Raw genomic sequence first — 15,274 nt, 5'->3', positions numbered from 1 at the left:
TTAGTCGTTCCCAGGTTCTTTTCCACCTCCACCTATGATCATGAGCTTTGGGTCAGGGGGGAAAGAATGAGGTTTGGGATACAGGCAGCCTAAATGGGTTTCTTTAGTAGGTCGGCTTAAACACAGCCATAGAGATAAGCAGTTTTCACAAATGCACTCCGGATAATATCTAGATATTTACAGGAGGACTTCTCCGGAGATTCTCCCGACCTAGCCGTTTACATATGCTCCTCACAGCGGGAGACTTTCCCTGTCAGAGGGAAGGGGCGCGGGGGATTTCCCGAGGTAAGATGTGACATAAACAACGCGGAAGTAGCGGCCGAAGCAACAGAGTCCGCTACACGACGTTATAGTGAGAATATTTGCCTTTATATCAATGCTATGTGTAATCCAATGGAATGACAACATCCACAAAAGAGAGGAGAACAACATACTGAGGAACAGAAAACAAAATGCAGCCGTTTAATTATGTGCACAGAGATTGTAGTGGTCGCGTGCAGACACTTTCAGCAGTCACTGTATATAAACGGCATTCTCTTTCCATTGGCTCGAGTTGAAATCACCAGAGTATATTCTTCCGCGTTCAGACATCAGCTCACTCTGACTTTCTGTGGAAAAAATACTAGGGGTCTGGTCGGAGAAACACCGGGTAAAGTCTGCGTGAAAAATGCGGCTGTTTGTGTTCACACATAGCCTAAAGCACCTCCGGGTAGGCAAATCTCTAGAGTTTTTCAGGAGGTTTCCGTATGTGAGAAAAGGGTTATAATGAGAGCAACTCAGACTTCCAGTGAGAGCTGGGAGTAGAGCTGCTGCTCCATCACATCAAAAGGACACATTGGAGGTGGACATACTTTGATTTGGACCTCTCCTGGGCTCCTTACTACAAAAGTTTTCTGAACAGGTCCAAATGAGATACTTTGAAATCCTCCGGGGTGGAGATAGAACACACTGGAGAGATCAGATATTTTATCTCAACTGTGAATGTCTCTGATTCCCCCAGGGGAATGCAGGTTTTGCGTTAGAGTCGCGTACATACAAACTACAGTAGAGGATGGGAAATACCAAAGAGATAGTTTTAGTGTTAAGATTTAGGCTAATTGCTTTGCATTCACTTTTTGTTGTGGTTTTTCAGCAGATTAAACTTCTACTTCGCTGAGATGAAAGTAAAGCTTTCACATACAGAGAGTGAACGTATCAGCCTTGTTCTCTGCTGACTAACAATCAGGCTCAGACATGTTGAGATGTTACGCTGATTATTTACAGAGAGGAATCCAATTAGCACTCGACATCGTGTCCTGTGTCCTTTGGCGCCACATGTCATGTTACCGTTTGACCGAACGATTAGACTGATTGAAGAAGGGAAGAAAACATGATATTGACCAAATAAGATCAGGTTTCTTTTACAGTCATTGTCACTGCCCTTAATGAAATAAATGTAGAGATTAAGTATGGTGTTAATGGCCTGAGACAGATGGCAGAGCAGATGTTCAAGTAGAAATAAAACTGATGGCGGGACTTCTTCTAAGGAGTTATGTAGACGACATCATTTTATAAAGCAAGTTGAAAATATCTGAGAAGGGGTCAAAAATAAACTTTTTATTCATTTTTTTGCTCTAAATCGTGAATAAAATCAAAAGTACTTGACTTGACCCAATGATTTCCTGTTAGTGCCCATTGTATTTGTTTATTGATTTCATGCTCAGGGAGAAAAAAAACCTTTTTAAAGAGTTACAAACTATTTGGTCAGTTATAAATAAACAGAAAAAGAGCAATAAATAACCTAAGAGATGGCAAAGTATGAATATTAGATTTGTTCATATCCTTGAACGGTATGGGTGGTTAGAGAGGAAAGAAAAGAACACCGGAAACTACCACTACTAACTACCATAATGCTGTTTTGGGTGAAACATACATATATATACATATTTGTAATTATACATAATAATAAAAAAGTCTATACAGTATATGGTACACATTGATCTGTGGGCTTTAAATGGAGCAAGACTTTCTGTTAAAATTATTAATATTTAAAAAATGTGTAACCATTATTTCCCATTTATAAATTAAGTATATTTCCAGTTTGTGAAAATAAATCTTAACTCACATTAACACTAATCTTTAGCTGTTTTCACACATGCACTCCTGGACATTTCTATTGGCATGACATGTAGAAAAAAAAAAAAAAGCTGGGGAAATCCAAGATGGTTGAATACGCGACCGAGTCCAACACTATTATAACAGTTTCAGGCCTTTATATCCACACTACATGTTGAATACATTTCACAGTAAAGAGCAGGTGGATAAGAACACACTGGTGAGCAGAAAAGAGTATGGACAAATCTGTTGCAAAACGGTTGCAGGGTATAAACGTCATCACTCCAACTTTATGCAAAGAAGTACTGACAGGAATATGTCTGAGCACAGCCAGGGTAAAAAATATAGCCATTTGTCTCCACACAATGCAACTCAGTTTCGTCCTTGTGTGAAAACACTATCTGACTCCTGCTCCTTCTGTAGTCTCTGTGGTCGACTGTCCTCTGCCCCCCACACGGAGGGAGGACAAGCATTTCCTCCTCAGGGATCAATAAAGTGGGGCAGAGAAAAGCTCTATGATTAGCACAGTCTTCCACTGTGACCTGATCTATCAAAGGTTAACTACGAAAGGGCCAAAATCATGGCTTAATGGAGCACCTGTTGTCCAATCACACAAAATCTTTAGGCTTCATGATGTCATTAATTGTTTTTCACAAATGGCAGGACAAAAGAAGGGTTTTTGGCAAAACCCTGCTCACAAAAAACCCCAAACATATACACAAAATACAAAACATCTTACATGTCTTGGAAAAAGCCAGCACAGCATTCAAAACATACACATTCTCCTAAAAATGAAACTTTCTGATATATGCCAAGTATAATAAAACTATTATTGTATGTCTTTGGCATTTTCATTTGTAGCACAAATTACTATTCCTTTCACACTAAAATCAGTTTTCACAGTTTTTTTCCCCAAAACATTAAAAAACATTATACAAACTGTGGCTCACTGTCTCAAAACTCTGGAAAAGCGTTAACTTCTCAGTCAAAACTACACAAATGTCTTTCATAATGAAACACAGCACTCAAAACCCTGTTCCCTCTCCTCAAATTCCTTCCACCAAAACAACACACAGCTGTCATTATGCTTCTGTTTTACAGAGCATCAAATAAACACTGATGTGATCAATTCAAAACACTACCATCAAAAGTTTCCATGTAGGTTTTGGCTTCATGTGGGCATATTCAAATACATGCAAGTGTGTGGAAATAAGTTGACTTTTAATCGTTTGGTGAAGTGTCTGTTTTTTTATGTGCTGAAATAACATTTACAGTACGACGTGCATATGCAACACAAATGTGACCTAAACTCAGTAATTTCCCCTCTGTAAGTGAGAGAAGTGAAATGAGAAACACCACAGAGAATATCTGTGCACAGATAGCAGAAGAAATGTGTGTTCATTACTGTAATACAAAGTGCTCCATCTCCTTATCTAACACCTCTAGAAGTTACTCGAGTCCTCTTTCATACTCTGACCCTTGACTGAAGTGTTCTTCCAATTGAGTTTGCACAGGTGCCACTTGAGGGAGTCTAATTGGTAATCAGGGTGTTTCATTTTGAAGGTCAGTGATGGCATTTACGTGGACTGGTGAATCCCAGTAACGAGCCTTTTCCAGGGTTTTGAGATTACGATAATGTTGCATATACATGTCGTACTGTAGATGCTATAACATGACCCAAAAAAAAAAGAGACTTATTTCCAAACACTTGTATGTATTTACATATGTATCATGACCTCATGAAGCCAATACATACTCTACATGAACTTTTTAATGGTATTGTTTTGGATTGATCACATCAGTGTTTACTTGATGCTCTGTAAGACATCTGTTGTTTTGGTGGAAGGAATCCGTTTTGAGAAGAGAGGGCAGGGTTTTGAGTGTCGTTCCATTATGAAATGTGAAACATTATGCATTTGTGGAGTGATTTTGCCTGATTAATGCACTCTTTTCAGTTTGTTTTTAGAGTTTTGAGATATTGGGCCACAGTTTGCGGAAATGTGCACAGGTTGCTGTGTCGTGTACAATGAAGCTTCAGTGTTTAGCCTGTTCTGCATCTTCTTCTTTCAAAACATTTCCAATATTTATCCTAGTTTTACCACATTTCTGCTCGTGGAGCTTATTGGAAACGTGCAGAATGCGTTTTAAGTCGGGTTGAATCAGTTCTATCTGAACTAGTTCTCTTGCCCGCTTCCATCTCTGCAACACCTGTTGGTTTGTTGTGATAACTGGTCTTGTATCTGGCAAATCCAGGGGCAAGGGGCAAAAGGGCCAAGTGGGGTTGCCATCCTTCTCTGATCTAAACAATACAGACCATTTATGGAGGACTGGCTGCTGCATTGTTGTCAGAGAAGCCAGCATTTCAACATAACATGTTTCCTTAAAGTCTGATTATATAGTAAGGTCATTTTATGATTTAATTATGTAGATATCTTACATTTTGGACCTTGTTTTACCCACCATGCACCAGATTGAAGGACACACTTTACGAGACTAATTGTTTTTTTTACTTAATATGAGTTGTAATTTTCCCATAGCCACTTTCCATCACTTACTGTGAAGCTTTAAAACATCCCAAATCTTCCGACCCATCAACATCAAATGGCTTACCAGCACGTTACTAACACTGCTATTAATATGAAATACAGTTTCTAATAAAATTGGAAGGATATTGTGCACACTCTGTCTACTTTAACCTTGTGCCTGCAAACACTGTTACTTCTGCGGCAACAGAGACAATCGACAACATCCATCCTCCATTCAGGGGCTTGTTGCCATGGCGAATGTTCTGAGTTTTATTAAGACGACACTTCAGCTTAGAGGTTTTCAGTGCAATATAAACTGATTACACGTTAATTTCTCCTCTGAAACATTCAATACATTACCTGAAAATGAATCATGACCTTCTTACATTTTGATTATTTAAGTCGTCATGCATTTATGCAGCAAAGTGTTTATACATGATTTTTTATATCCTGCCTTGTGGCACAGCTGCACACTTACATTACATCTCCAGAGTCCCTGATTCAAATTTTCCTGACAAGCTGCCCTCCAAAAACACCTTCTTTTTTTTTATAAATACTTTATTCATAGCCAAAAACACTTTAACTCTAATTCTTTCTTTTAATCACCTTCATTAAATCTTCATCAAATGAATTCAACTGTCAGAAAACCTCCTCGCCTTAGGTGGAATTGTTTCGGTTTAAAGGGGGCTGAGAAGCGTGTAGCATGAAGCAGACAAGCCCAGCTGTGCTCTCCATCCTTTGATAATGAAGTCCAAGACAGTTTCAATGAATAGCCAACCTTTCTCCTGCTGCTCCTTTGCTATTAATAGTGCTATTCATCCACAAGAAAGACAGGCAAGGAAAGAAAGGCTAACAATGTCTCCCTGCAGAGGATACAAAGTGCCTTTTAATCGCTGATTAGCTGTAGCAGTGTTGGGTTAAACGTTTGTGATGAAGTGTAGAACAAAATCTTAGTGGGAAATCATCGATAATTGATGACCTTGATTAGGCTGCTGCTGCAGTTATGTCATGACTAGTTCACTTTGAATGTTTTTAGTCCAATCGTACTCATTTTATCATAACATTTGGATAAAAAGCAGACAAAGCCTCGATGTCTAAGACATAAAATCAATAAAAGGTGGCTTGAAATATGCATTTTTATAATGACCAGCATGGAGCATCTTCACTATTTGGAGTAATGACCCTACTTCTCACTTCAGTTATTATCCAGTAAAACATTTCTAATGAGTTTATGGTCTCAAGTGTTTGAAAATGTTTTATGGTCCAATTTATGATCAATCAATCAATCAATCAATCCATCTTTATTTGTATAGTCCCAACTCATTATAAATGTTATTTCAAGACACTTTACAAAAGGAAAAGCATCCCTGTGATAGACTGGCGACCAGTCCAGGGTGTACCCCGCCTCTTGCCCAATGACAGCTGGGATCGGCTCCAGCCCCCCCACCACCCCGAGGGGAAAAAAGCGTTAAAAGATAATGGATGGATGAAAGATAACAATTGGAATGCTTGACCATTTAACATCTAAAGCTCAAGCAGGCTGCTGTTTTCTGTTTTGTTTTGTTTTGTTGACAGATTACATGTGTCGGGAGATCAATTGAAGAAAATCTTAAACCAACAACTGATTTGAAAAAAAGAACGTATCCCAGTCTCTGGTTGAACTGTTACCAGATGTTGCTTTTCCACTCTTATCGGTAAAAAACAAAACACCTTCCCATAAAGCGTTTATCTCAATTGCATTTTCTTATGAGTTTTATGAGGTTTTTTGTGAATTCCAAAAGTCCGTCCTTGCTACGAGTCATAGCAAGGACGGTTAGGGGGTTAGGGTTTTTAATGCCAAGGGCCTGGAGCAGTATGAAACAATTTTTGTAGCCCTAAGCACACTGTGGTAGGTATTTCTGTTTGTTGGAAATAGGTTGTGTTGCACAGTTCTTCTTACACATCATGTCACCCATCAGCCCCTTATACATCGCCAGATCAAGGTAACATAACCATCCCCTGTTATATCTTATCTTCAATGTGTAACACAACGAGGCAGATGGTGTTGAGACAGTGGCAGTGTGTAACGTCGGAATTAGATAAATAGTCAGTCTGGTGGTCTGACTGAACAACTGACCAATATTGCTACACCTTAAAGTCACATGCCACATGAAGGTCTATAAAAAACAGTTAAGCCATGTCCTAAAATGAAAGCAATTTTTCTGTAAAACAGATAAAGCTGGTATCTAAAAAAAATACTATTTGTGTAACGTGAACCCTAGCTCACATAGTTGAACATCCCCTGGGATCCATGAACGTCTGTACAAAATAACATGATAATCCATCAGGTAGCTATGGAGATTTTTCCATCTGGATAAAAGAGGAGGACTCGGAGTCTGACCAAAACATCCCTGCCATCCCCAGAGGCGGTCCATTAACAGGACTCCAAATCATTTGTATCCTCATGGTCAGTAAAACTCTGTTCTTCTCTTTCAGGGAAAACCATTACCAACATTTTCATCTAATTTCCATTAATATTAAAGGATTTCACTTTGCAGAACCTGTGATCATATTGTCAACCAGGATATTAAAGAGTGGTTTATACTTATAAAGTACTACGATTTTCCAAACTAAAGGCTGTGAGTAAGTCGTTTTGTCAGTGTTTTGAGTAAGCATTACATTGTTCACATGCTGGATGTCTGCAGACGTCCTCAGATTAATAGATTTTCCAACCAGCAGCTTACGCCGGAATACCAAAAAGGTGTCGACATTCCCAGAAACACGTCCTCCTTTCTGCTGACTCACTGCTCTCACTCTGTACTTTGTCAGGAATGTTCTGCAGACTTTGACTGACCCACAACAATTTAGCATCAGAATCGTTTTTTTCTCCCCAAGTAGTCACATTTTACAACTTCACCGCATTGTGGCAAGTGAAATGCATTTGCAGTGGTATTGGGCATCATCTTCTACATATAGATCACAATCATGTGCTGACACAACTGAAGGCTTGATCGATCATTTCTGGTTTGAAGACAACTAAAAGAATCAGTCATGAGTGTTACTCTATTGGCTGAGACAACAACTAAACAGAAAGGCTGTAAATAAAAATGGAAAGGTAGAAACAGGATGGAAGAGAAATGTTACTCTAGAATTTTTTATCAATGAAGGTGACACTTATTAGATGTCCAAAAAGATAACAAATGAGGGGTGCCAGATAGCTTAGACGTTATGTTGCGTGCCCCATGTACAGAGGCTACAGTCCTTACTGAAGCGGCCGTGGGTCTGTATCCGACCTCAGCCCTTTGCTGCATGTCATCCCCCCCCTCTCCTCCCAACATTTCCTGTTTCTCTTCAGCTGCCCAAAAAAGGCAAAAATAGCCAAAAATATCTTTCAAAATGTTTTATTTAAGATAACAAAGGATTGGGTACTTAAATAAGATTTTTGATTTTTTTTTTTTACTTAAAAGAAATCCCAAACCCCCATTAGTAGTAACTATGGGTAATCATTTTAAGCTGCATTAAGCATGCCAATTGCTACAGCTATAATCAGCCAAACTATCTGTTACTGTTGTGTATCAACCACTGAGGCCATTTCTCTTTTATATTATGCCTGGATGAAGACAGATGTGCACAACATATCTGCAAAGTCAAGAAAAGCATTTCATGCTCTGGCATTATTACAATCACCTCAGTTCTATTGGAAGATGAGAAATACTCTCAAATGAACCTGTCTTTGTTCTACAGGCAGGAGGCCACAAACAGCAGTCATTTACCAGTATACAGGAACTGATGTAATTTATTCTTAAGTAGAAACCTGTTTGTAATCAAAGAAGGAAGGGGAGCCGCTGAAAGTTGGCAAGTCACCGGGGTTATCGGGCAACTTCTCCCATCACAGATGTTTTTGTTCTAACAGACCAAAATACCTTCAGGAGAAGCCAAACTGAAGCCTGAAACAACATGTTACTCCAGCAAATACTGCTGTATATTGTTGGGAATCCAAAAAAGAGAGGCAGATTCACCAGGATGTATGTTTTCTACAACATAGAAGTTGGTGCACACCAATTGTTTTTTTCTCCTTTTTTTGCCCAGGAGTTCACGGTGTCCCATGTAAAAACGTATACATATATCATATAATACAGCACTGAAGTATTATTTGAACCAGAACAATGATCTCTACCTTCAAGCCACATAGCAAAGCCAGCCCTTTCTCTGCTACCAGTCTGTCACAAAACAGCACACTTTTCAGTCCCCGTGTTTAAATCACTTTTTGGATTCATACACAGAAAGAAAAGTAACAGAGACCTTCTATCTGAACCAACATCATCCCTGCAATATGTAAGAATTTAGAAGTAAACATGCACGAGACATAAGGCAGAATTAAATGACTTTAATTTTCAAATCTGCATTTTTTAGATATAGATACATAGATTTGGATTATGATACAGGAAGGATGACGCAGCACTCCTCTGCATTGGCACCTTTACGAGAAGCTCAAACAGTATCAGACTTCCCAGCAGGGCCGGTACACCCGTCCCACCATGCACCTCATGGTGTCCCTCCTCAGGATGGGAATGTTCAGGTCCTGGTTAGTTCCTCTGTGCTCAATGACCTGGCTGTTGTCGTCAGCTCTGCGCTTGTAGAGGGGAAATCCGCCGTGCAGCGCCCTCAGGTCCCTCCACAGGCTTGGATCGGCAATGACGATCACCCGCTGGCCTCTGGTGTTGCCGGCAGCAGTCAGATCTACGTCGCCAAGGCTGTTTTCCGTCATCTCGTCATTCAGCAGAGAGGTGAAAGAGTCTTGTTCCAAGGAGCTGTCTTCAGTCTTTGCCATGGGTAACGCCACAGACAGAGCATAGCACTCAAATATGAGCGTTGCTGCAAAGATGACCGGCATGACCGAGGGTCTCATGGTGAAGATCTTCCGGAGGTGCAGTGCAATGTCTTCTTGAATGAGATTTCTTTCAGAGCGTCTTTCTTCTGACTCTGAAGTCTTATCGTCTGCTTTTATATCATTTCGGCCGCCCCGAATTGACCACGTCGAGTTGTTTTTGAGTCACACCTTCTCCTGTTGTGTTCAGGAAATAAGCTAAAAGCATTAGAAGACCATTGAATGGACCTCTTGCAGTGTTAGGAGTGTTGTTATGCTGGAAAGGTAATTAAAATCATCTCCAATGTTGTTGCTGATATTAAACTCCACAATGAAACAGTGGGAATTCTCTTAACAGGTGACACCAAGAAAAGCAGTAATCCAAAATGACTGCCCTTTAAAACAACGAGGGCGGATTACCCACCCATCATGCTCTTTGAGATGTCAAATCATGACAAAAGCAGTCCTTGGCATTGTTCCAACACTGTTCAATAAGGGATTGAACCTCGGATTAGTAAAGATGAAAAAAAAGCAACAAATGACTGTTGAAGTGTTTGTGTATTTGTGGCAGGTGTAGCAGTATCGACGTGTCAAAAGTTAAATTTGGAAATGACTCTTTGCAGAGAAGATACAGAAGAACTCCTCCGAGGCCCTGATGTGGAAGCTGATTTGATCTCCAGCCGGACGGCGGAATAATTACCATCCTGCCTCGTTAGGTCTGCCAGATGGATGCTGCAGGAACTGTGCACACCTGGGCTTACATAAGAGCCATACAAAATTAGAAAATGTAATTTATGCGAGATTTTACTCATATCATGTTGGTAGAATAACACATTTTTCAGTTGCTGTTTCACAAATATTTGAGCAAATCATTTCCGCCTATCAGATCTATGGGAGCTGAAACGGAATGATGAACGCAGTTGAAAACAAAAGTTTGACAAACAATTGATTTGAGGTTTTACTGATATGATTTGCAGCTCATTATGAAGCTTAATTGGCAAGACACGATTTGCAGTCATTAAATTGTTAAGGTTATTCTAGTCTTGCTAATGTGCAGCTGAGCAGTTCAGAGGGGAAGTGCAGAGGACCATTTCCTATTTAAAACGACGTCTGTGGTTTTTAAAACGTCTGGCATGAGAAAACCATCTACACCCTGTTTTTATGACCGTCTGAAAGGTCTAGTTTGGTTTTATGAGGACGATTTTATTTCAATTTTATCTTTCATTCCTAGATGTAAAATATAGATGAATTCCTAGATGTATCATTGATTGGGTTAATGGAGCTCCTGATATGCAGTATGTGCTAATAGAGCATAAGAGCATGTAGCTGATTTTGGATGAAAACCAAATGAACCTCTAAAACATGTGGAGGTGATTTATCAAAGAAGAAATCACAGAGAAAAGAAACAGTTTTCCCACTCTTCAGTCTACATGGTTATCCCGTCAGTAACAATACTTGTGAAAAAGATCATCTCAGCTAAATTATATTTACAAAAGTTTCTTAACCCAAAGACGGCGGTGGCTATTTCTAAAAATGTTGTCTCATACTAACTTTCAGTCAGTTGTAGAGACAGGATAAAAGAGCTGAGTCATCTTTATTTTTGCTGCTAGCCTCAAGTGGAAACTCGAGGATCTGTAGTTTTTTTGCACTTCCGCATTGGCTTCATTTTCAACCCTGAAGGTTGCCGCATGCAGGTCTCGAAGCTTAACACTCTTTCAGGCATCTAAAACTTTGATAGTGAAAGAAAGCCATCTTTGACTGCAGGTAGGACATAAAACATTTATTCAGTGGCGATTCTACAGTTTGTTGGGGCCATAGGCAAAATTCATTGGGGGCCCATCCAACCACCATTTTCACTCCCAGATTGATAAATCCTGTTTATTTCCTTCAGTGAATTTCATTGACAAACTTTGGTTTTCACAGGAATAATCCATGAGATGCTAAGCAGGGCAACGACAGTGAGTGCTGTCAAATGGGGCCCTATTCAGGAGGTTTCCTACCGTCATTGCAAAATGTGCACTTTTTGAGCGACTGCTGCGGTTTAAAGTTTGTCAGCCTTTCGAGGGCCCCTTACTGGCCTGGGGCCCCAAGCAGTTGCCTGCCTTGCCTGTTGACAAGAAGCGCCTCTGCATAATATTGTGGTGAATGATGAATTGGTCAAACAGATGACTTTCACCAGTTGACCACAAACTTTTACAATTTGCATATGTTAACCATGTGTTGGAAGTTCCTTTTGGCAGAAGCAGAAAACATGTTTGAAGGAACCTTAAAGTTCTGTCTCATTGACTATTGTATTTGGGGAATGGCCAACTTATACTGAATCCTTTTGAATTCTATTAAAAAAAGGGATAATAAAACGTACTTTGACAACGAGTACCATAGATTTGATTAAAATAACCAGATCATTTTCCTTACATTCCTGGAAAACAGAGCTGTAGAAGTCGGGAACATTTTCCATGTTTGCCCTCGGGTGTGAGGGAGCAGTCACCAGCTAAAGGTGTTTGTGTGAGACAGACGGTGCTACACTGTCAAAAAAGAAGAAGAAAGGGGGAAAAAAAAGACCTGAAGCCAAGATGTGCTGACCAGCTGACTACATTTATGAGCGCCAACTAAAACACATGGCCTCGACTCCTCTGGTGAGAGACGACATACATAACACCAACACCTTCAGCACAGCAGTGCCTCGTTTTTCACAACACTGAGCAGCGTGCCATACGACGCAGGCTAAAGTGTTATTCCAGCTAGGTAAATACAAGACACAGATCTGACAGCAGTGAATGTATTAACCGCCACAAATTGAATTATGTAGTTGAAATTCCAACACGTAGCGTCCTGCCAATCCATTCTGAGGTCTTAGCGATTTAAATCTTTGCTTTCTCACAGACAGGTTAAAGATTTCTCACAGACAGGTTAAAGATTTCTGTCCCACAACATGCACAGAGAAGATAAGCTGTTTCCAAAGTACTTTTTTGAGTATCTTATTTCACGGATAAATAACCATTTCTTTTGGTTCTATGCTAATGCATTAGCAAAATCGCAGTCTACTCACCTACAGCACAGATAATGTAGTTCATTATACATTTTGAGTCATGTTTTTCAGCACCCTATGAATGTACGTTTACTATTTAGTCTCTTTTTTCCATTTGTTGGTGTCAGCTATATATCTGTCTTTGCACTTTCTTGACCTGACACACACTTCATTTGTCTGCCTGCTGTTTGTCTATGGACACATAGCAGTGAGTCAGTTGAAGCTTATGTGATAATAACAGCTAGGCCTTCCCACTTCTATTCAAGGTTAATAAGAGTAGTGAGACTATTGACTATGTATATGAAGTGGACGAAGCCTCTGGGTCAGAAAAGTAAAGCTAAAGCAGAGGTGCTGAACAACTGTATGTCTTTTCAGGCCAGCAGGGGGCAACTCCACTGGTGTAAAACAAAAAATCCAACTATACGGGAATTTTTTTTAAAAAAAAGAGCCTTCTTCTTTCTTAATATATTTCTAAAGTAATGTATTTTGCTATGATTTTTTTTTATCTTAATTTCTGGTTTAAATTGTGCAATGTTGTCAGAATATTCACTTAACCATATCAATGTGCTAAAGAATGCAATCTTTCTTTTTACATTGAATTATTGTCGTTACATTTTCTCATATACATTTTGTTATCTGTTGCTTAATTACCTTTGTCCCTAGTGCCTTGCCTTTTGTGTCGTTTGTCTCTACATGTCAGCCCTGTGATTGACTGAATGGTTTCTGTCTCTGAGAGAACAGATCAGCTCTATAGCCCCCCAGGACTCCAAACAGGATAAGTATTGACAGATGGTCCCATTTGCAGCAAAATAAATGATAGCTCAAGATACATTTAGGGCTGGGCCGCATTGTTCGGAGTTCAATTGTACTAAAGGAAACTCTGATGGGTAAGCTGTTTTTTTGTTTCTAAACTAAACTTAGCCGCTTTATTGTTAGAACAAACTAGCACCTGATTAACTTACTTTACAGATACCAGCGCTTTCATTGGCTGAAAAATTCCCCTTTGCTCCTATTGGCTCTACTTACCTGTCTGAATATTGTCTCGTCTTACTAAAACATCCAGATGGGGACAGCTAAATGCCAAAATCAGGGCTTCAAAAAATCAAAAGTGTTATGTCATGTTTACTTCTCAATTAACTAAGTTTAAATGTTCTAAACAGAAAAGTATGCCTAAAGAGGCATAAAGACAAATATCCTCTATCCTCTAACAACCAAAAATGGACCACATCTCTCAGCCAATCAGAGTTTTGTCTGTAGAATTAAGCACAAGGACCCTGTGTCTACACAACTATAGCTTGATACTAAGATGTTCTTATTAAAGACAAAAAGCCACAGAAATGTCTAACAACATGGAAACAATCCTTGATTTTGATGGAAGAAAAATGAGAGCTGTTTCTGCCTCTATATTTTCTCTTTGATCAGTCAGAGGTAAGAGACGTTCATGATAAAAAAAAGAGCTCATGAAATGACCGTGTCTTGTCCTTCCATGTCACAGATGTGATAAGGATGGCACACCTCTGCAGACAAACTTTAAGGAGCCAGAAGATGAAAGCCAAAGTCAGCTTTTAGCTTCTTTTAGGCTTATTCTCATCATGGCATGAGGGTGTCAGAGTCAGTATGAAGGTCAGGATGTGAGTGGGGGGGAAGATGAAAGTAAAGACATGAAAGCTGGGCCTGGAGTAGAAAGTGACATCTCCAAAGTGGAAGCCCATATGAGCTCTAACTATTAAGAAAGAGAGACAAACAGTCGGACACGTTCATACCTCATCAATACTTCTGCAGAGATGCTGGTAGTCATAGAGATGATAGTCAACATGTAGTCACTATGTGGTATAAAAATAGAAACCTGGGGGAGAGACACACACACAGAAAACCCCCTGAAGAAGTTCATCCAGCCTGTTGTTGTTCAATGGAGGGATGAAATCATGAACTACAAGGGCAGGATTTGGAGAATTGGATCCACATCCAGCTCACACTCGCCTCAGTGACCACACATAAATCTGAATGCTAATGCTGTGTGAGGGAATGCTGCTCCGTGTTTAGGAGTTTAAGCTTTGGAGATTCTTTATTGAAATTCTGTATCTGCTTTGGGAAGAATCTCTGAACCGTTGTTGGCCAATAAAAAGAGAGGGACTGCTCATGCTGTAAATGTTTGTACGGAAAAGGACCTAAAACACTGAAACATCCTTTTACTCTAAGAAAAAAAAAGGCCTTCATTGATTCATTTTATGGTCAAATGCACACTCAATATTTTCTTCATTCATTATTTTATTCCAGTCCTTTTTGGGTTGCTTCCGCTTTTCAAACTGGTTTAACAGTAAAGGTGATGTCAGTATTTCTATGGACCAATCACAAGTTTAGTTTGAATCACAATTAACTTCACTGGAGGAATTTGACTCCAGTTTTACATTTTTTCTTAGAGTACTCAAACAGAAATGGACATAACACTTAGGAAAGGACAACTAGCTCAACGAAAGTGACACAAACTGATTTAAGTTAGGCTTTCCATATGAGCCTACAGAAATTAAAATAAAAACAACAATAACAGTTGGAGACAGTGAGCCAATAGTAGTGCAAAGGATGCTGGAATCAAAATGATAAAAAAAGATGCACTATTTATATTTATATATCACTTAATCCATGCTACACCCTGATGTAAAAAAAACTTTTATGGGGGGGTTGCCATCATTAAACAGGGCAGCTGAAGAGAGACAGGAAATACTGGGAGGAGAGAGTGGTGGATGACATGCAGAAAGGGCTGGGGTCGGACTTGAACCCACA

General features: G+C 39.6%; 1 protein-coding gene across 1 annotated transcript; it reads right to left on the bottom strand.

The window, feature by feature from the left end:
• Positions 1-8,970: 8,970 nt before the first annotated feature.
• pmchl (pro-melanin-concentrating hormone, like) lies at positions 8,971-9,582 on the bottom strand. The gene has a single exon (XM_020636088.2). It carries the CDS (start codon positions 9,505-9,507, stop codon positions 9,100-9,102), a length of 408 nt encoding a protein of 135 aa, XP_020491744.1. The 5' UTR covers positions 9,508-9,582; the 3' UTR covers positions 8,971-9,099.
• Between the last annotated feature and the right edge of the window lie 5,692 nt (positions 9,583-15,274).

This window comes from Labrus bergylta, chromosome 17, assembly GCF_963930695.1.
Source record: "Labrus bergylta chromosome 17, fLabBer1.1, whole genome shotgun sequence".
Taxonomy (NCBI): domain Eukaryota; kingdom Metazoa; phylum Chordata; class Actinopteri; order Labriformes; family Labridae; genus Labrus; species Labrus bergylta.
The sequence above is the reverse complement of the archived record's forward strand: the minus strand, read 5'-3'. Positions and strand labels throughout refer to the sequence as shown.

Coding starts and splice junctions, on each gene's coding strand:
- pmchl (XM_020636088.2), bottom strand. CDS start 9,507: ATGAGACCCTCGGTCATGCCGGTCATCTTTGCAGCAACGCTCATATTT.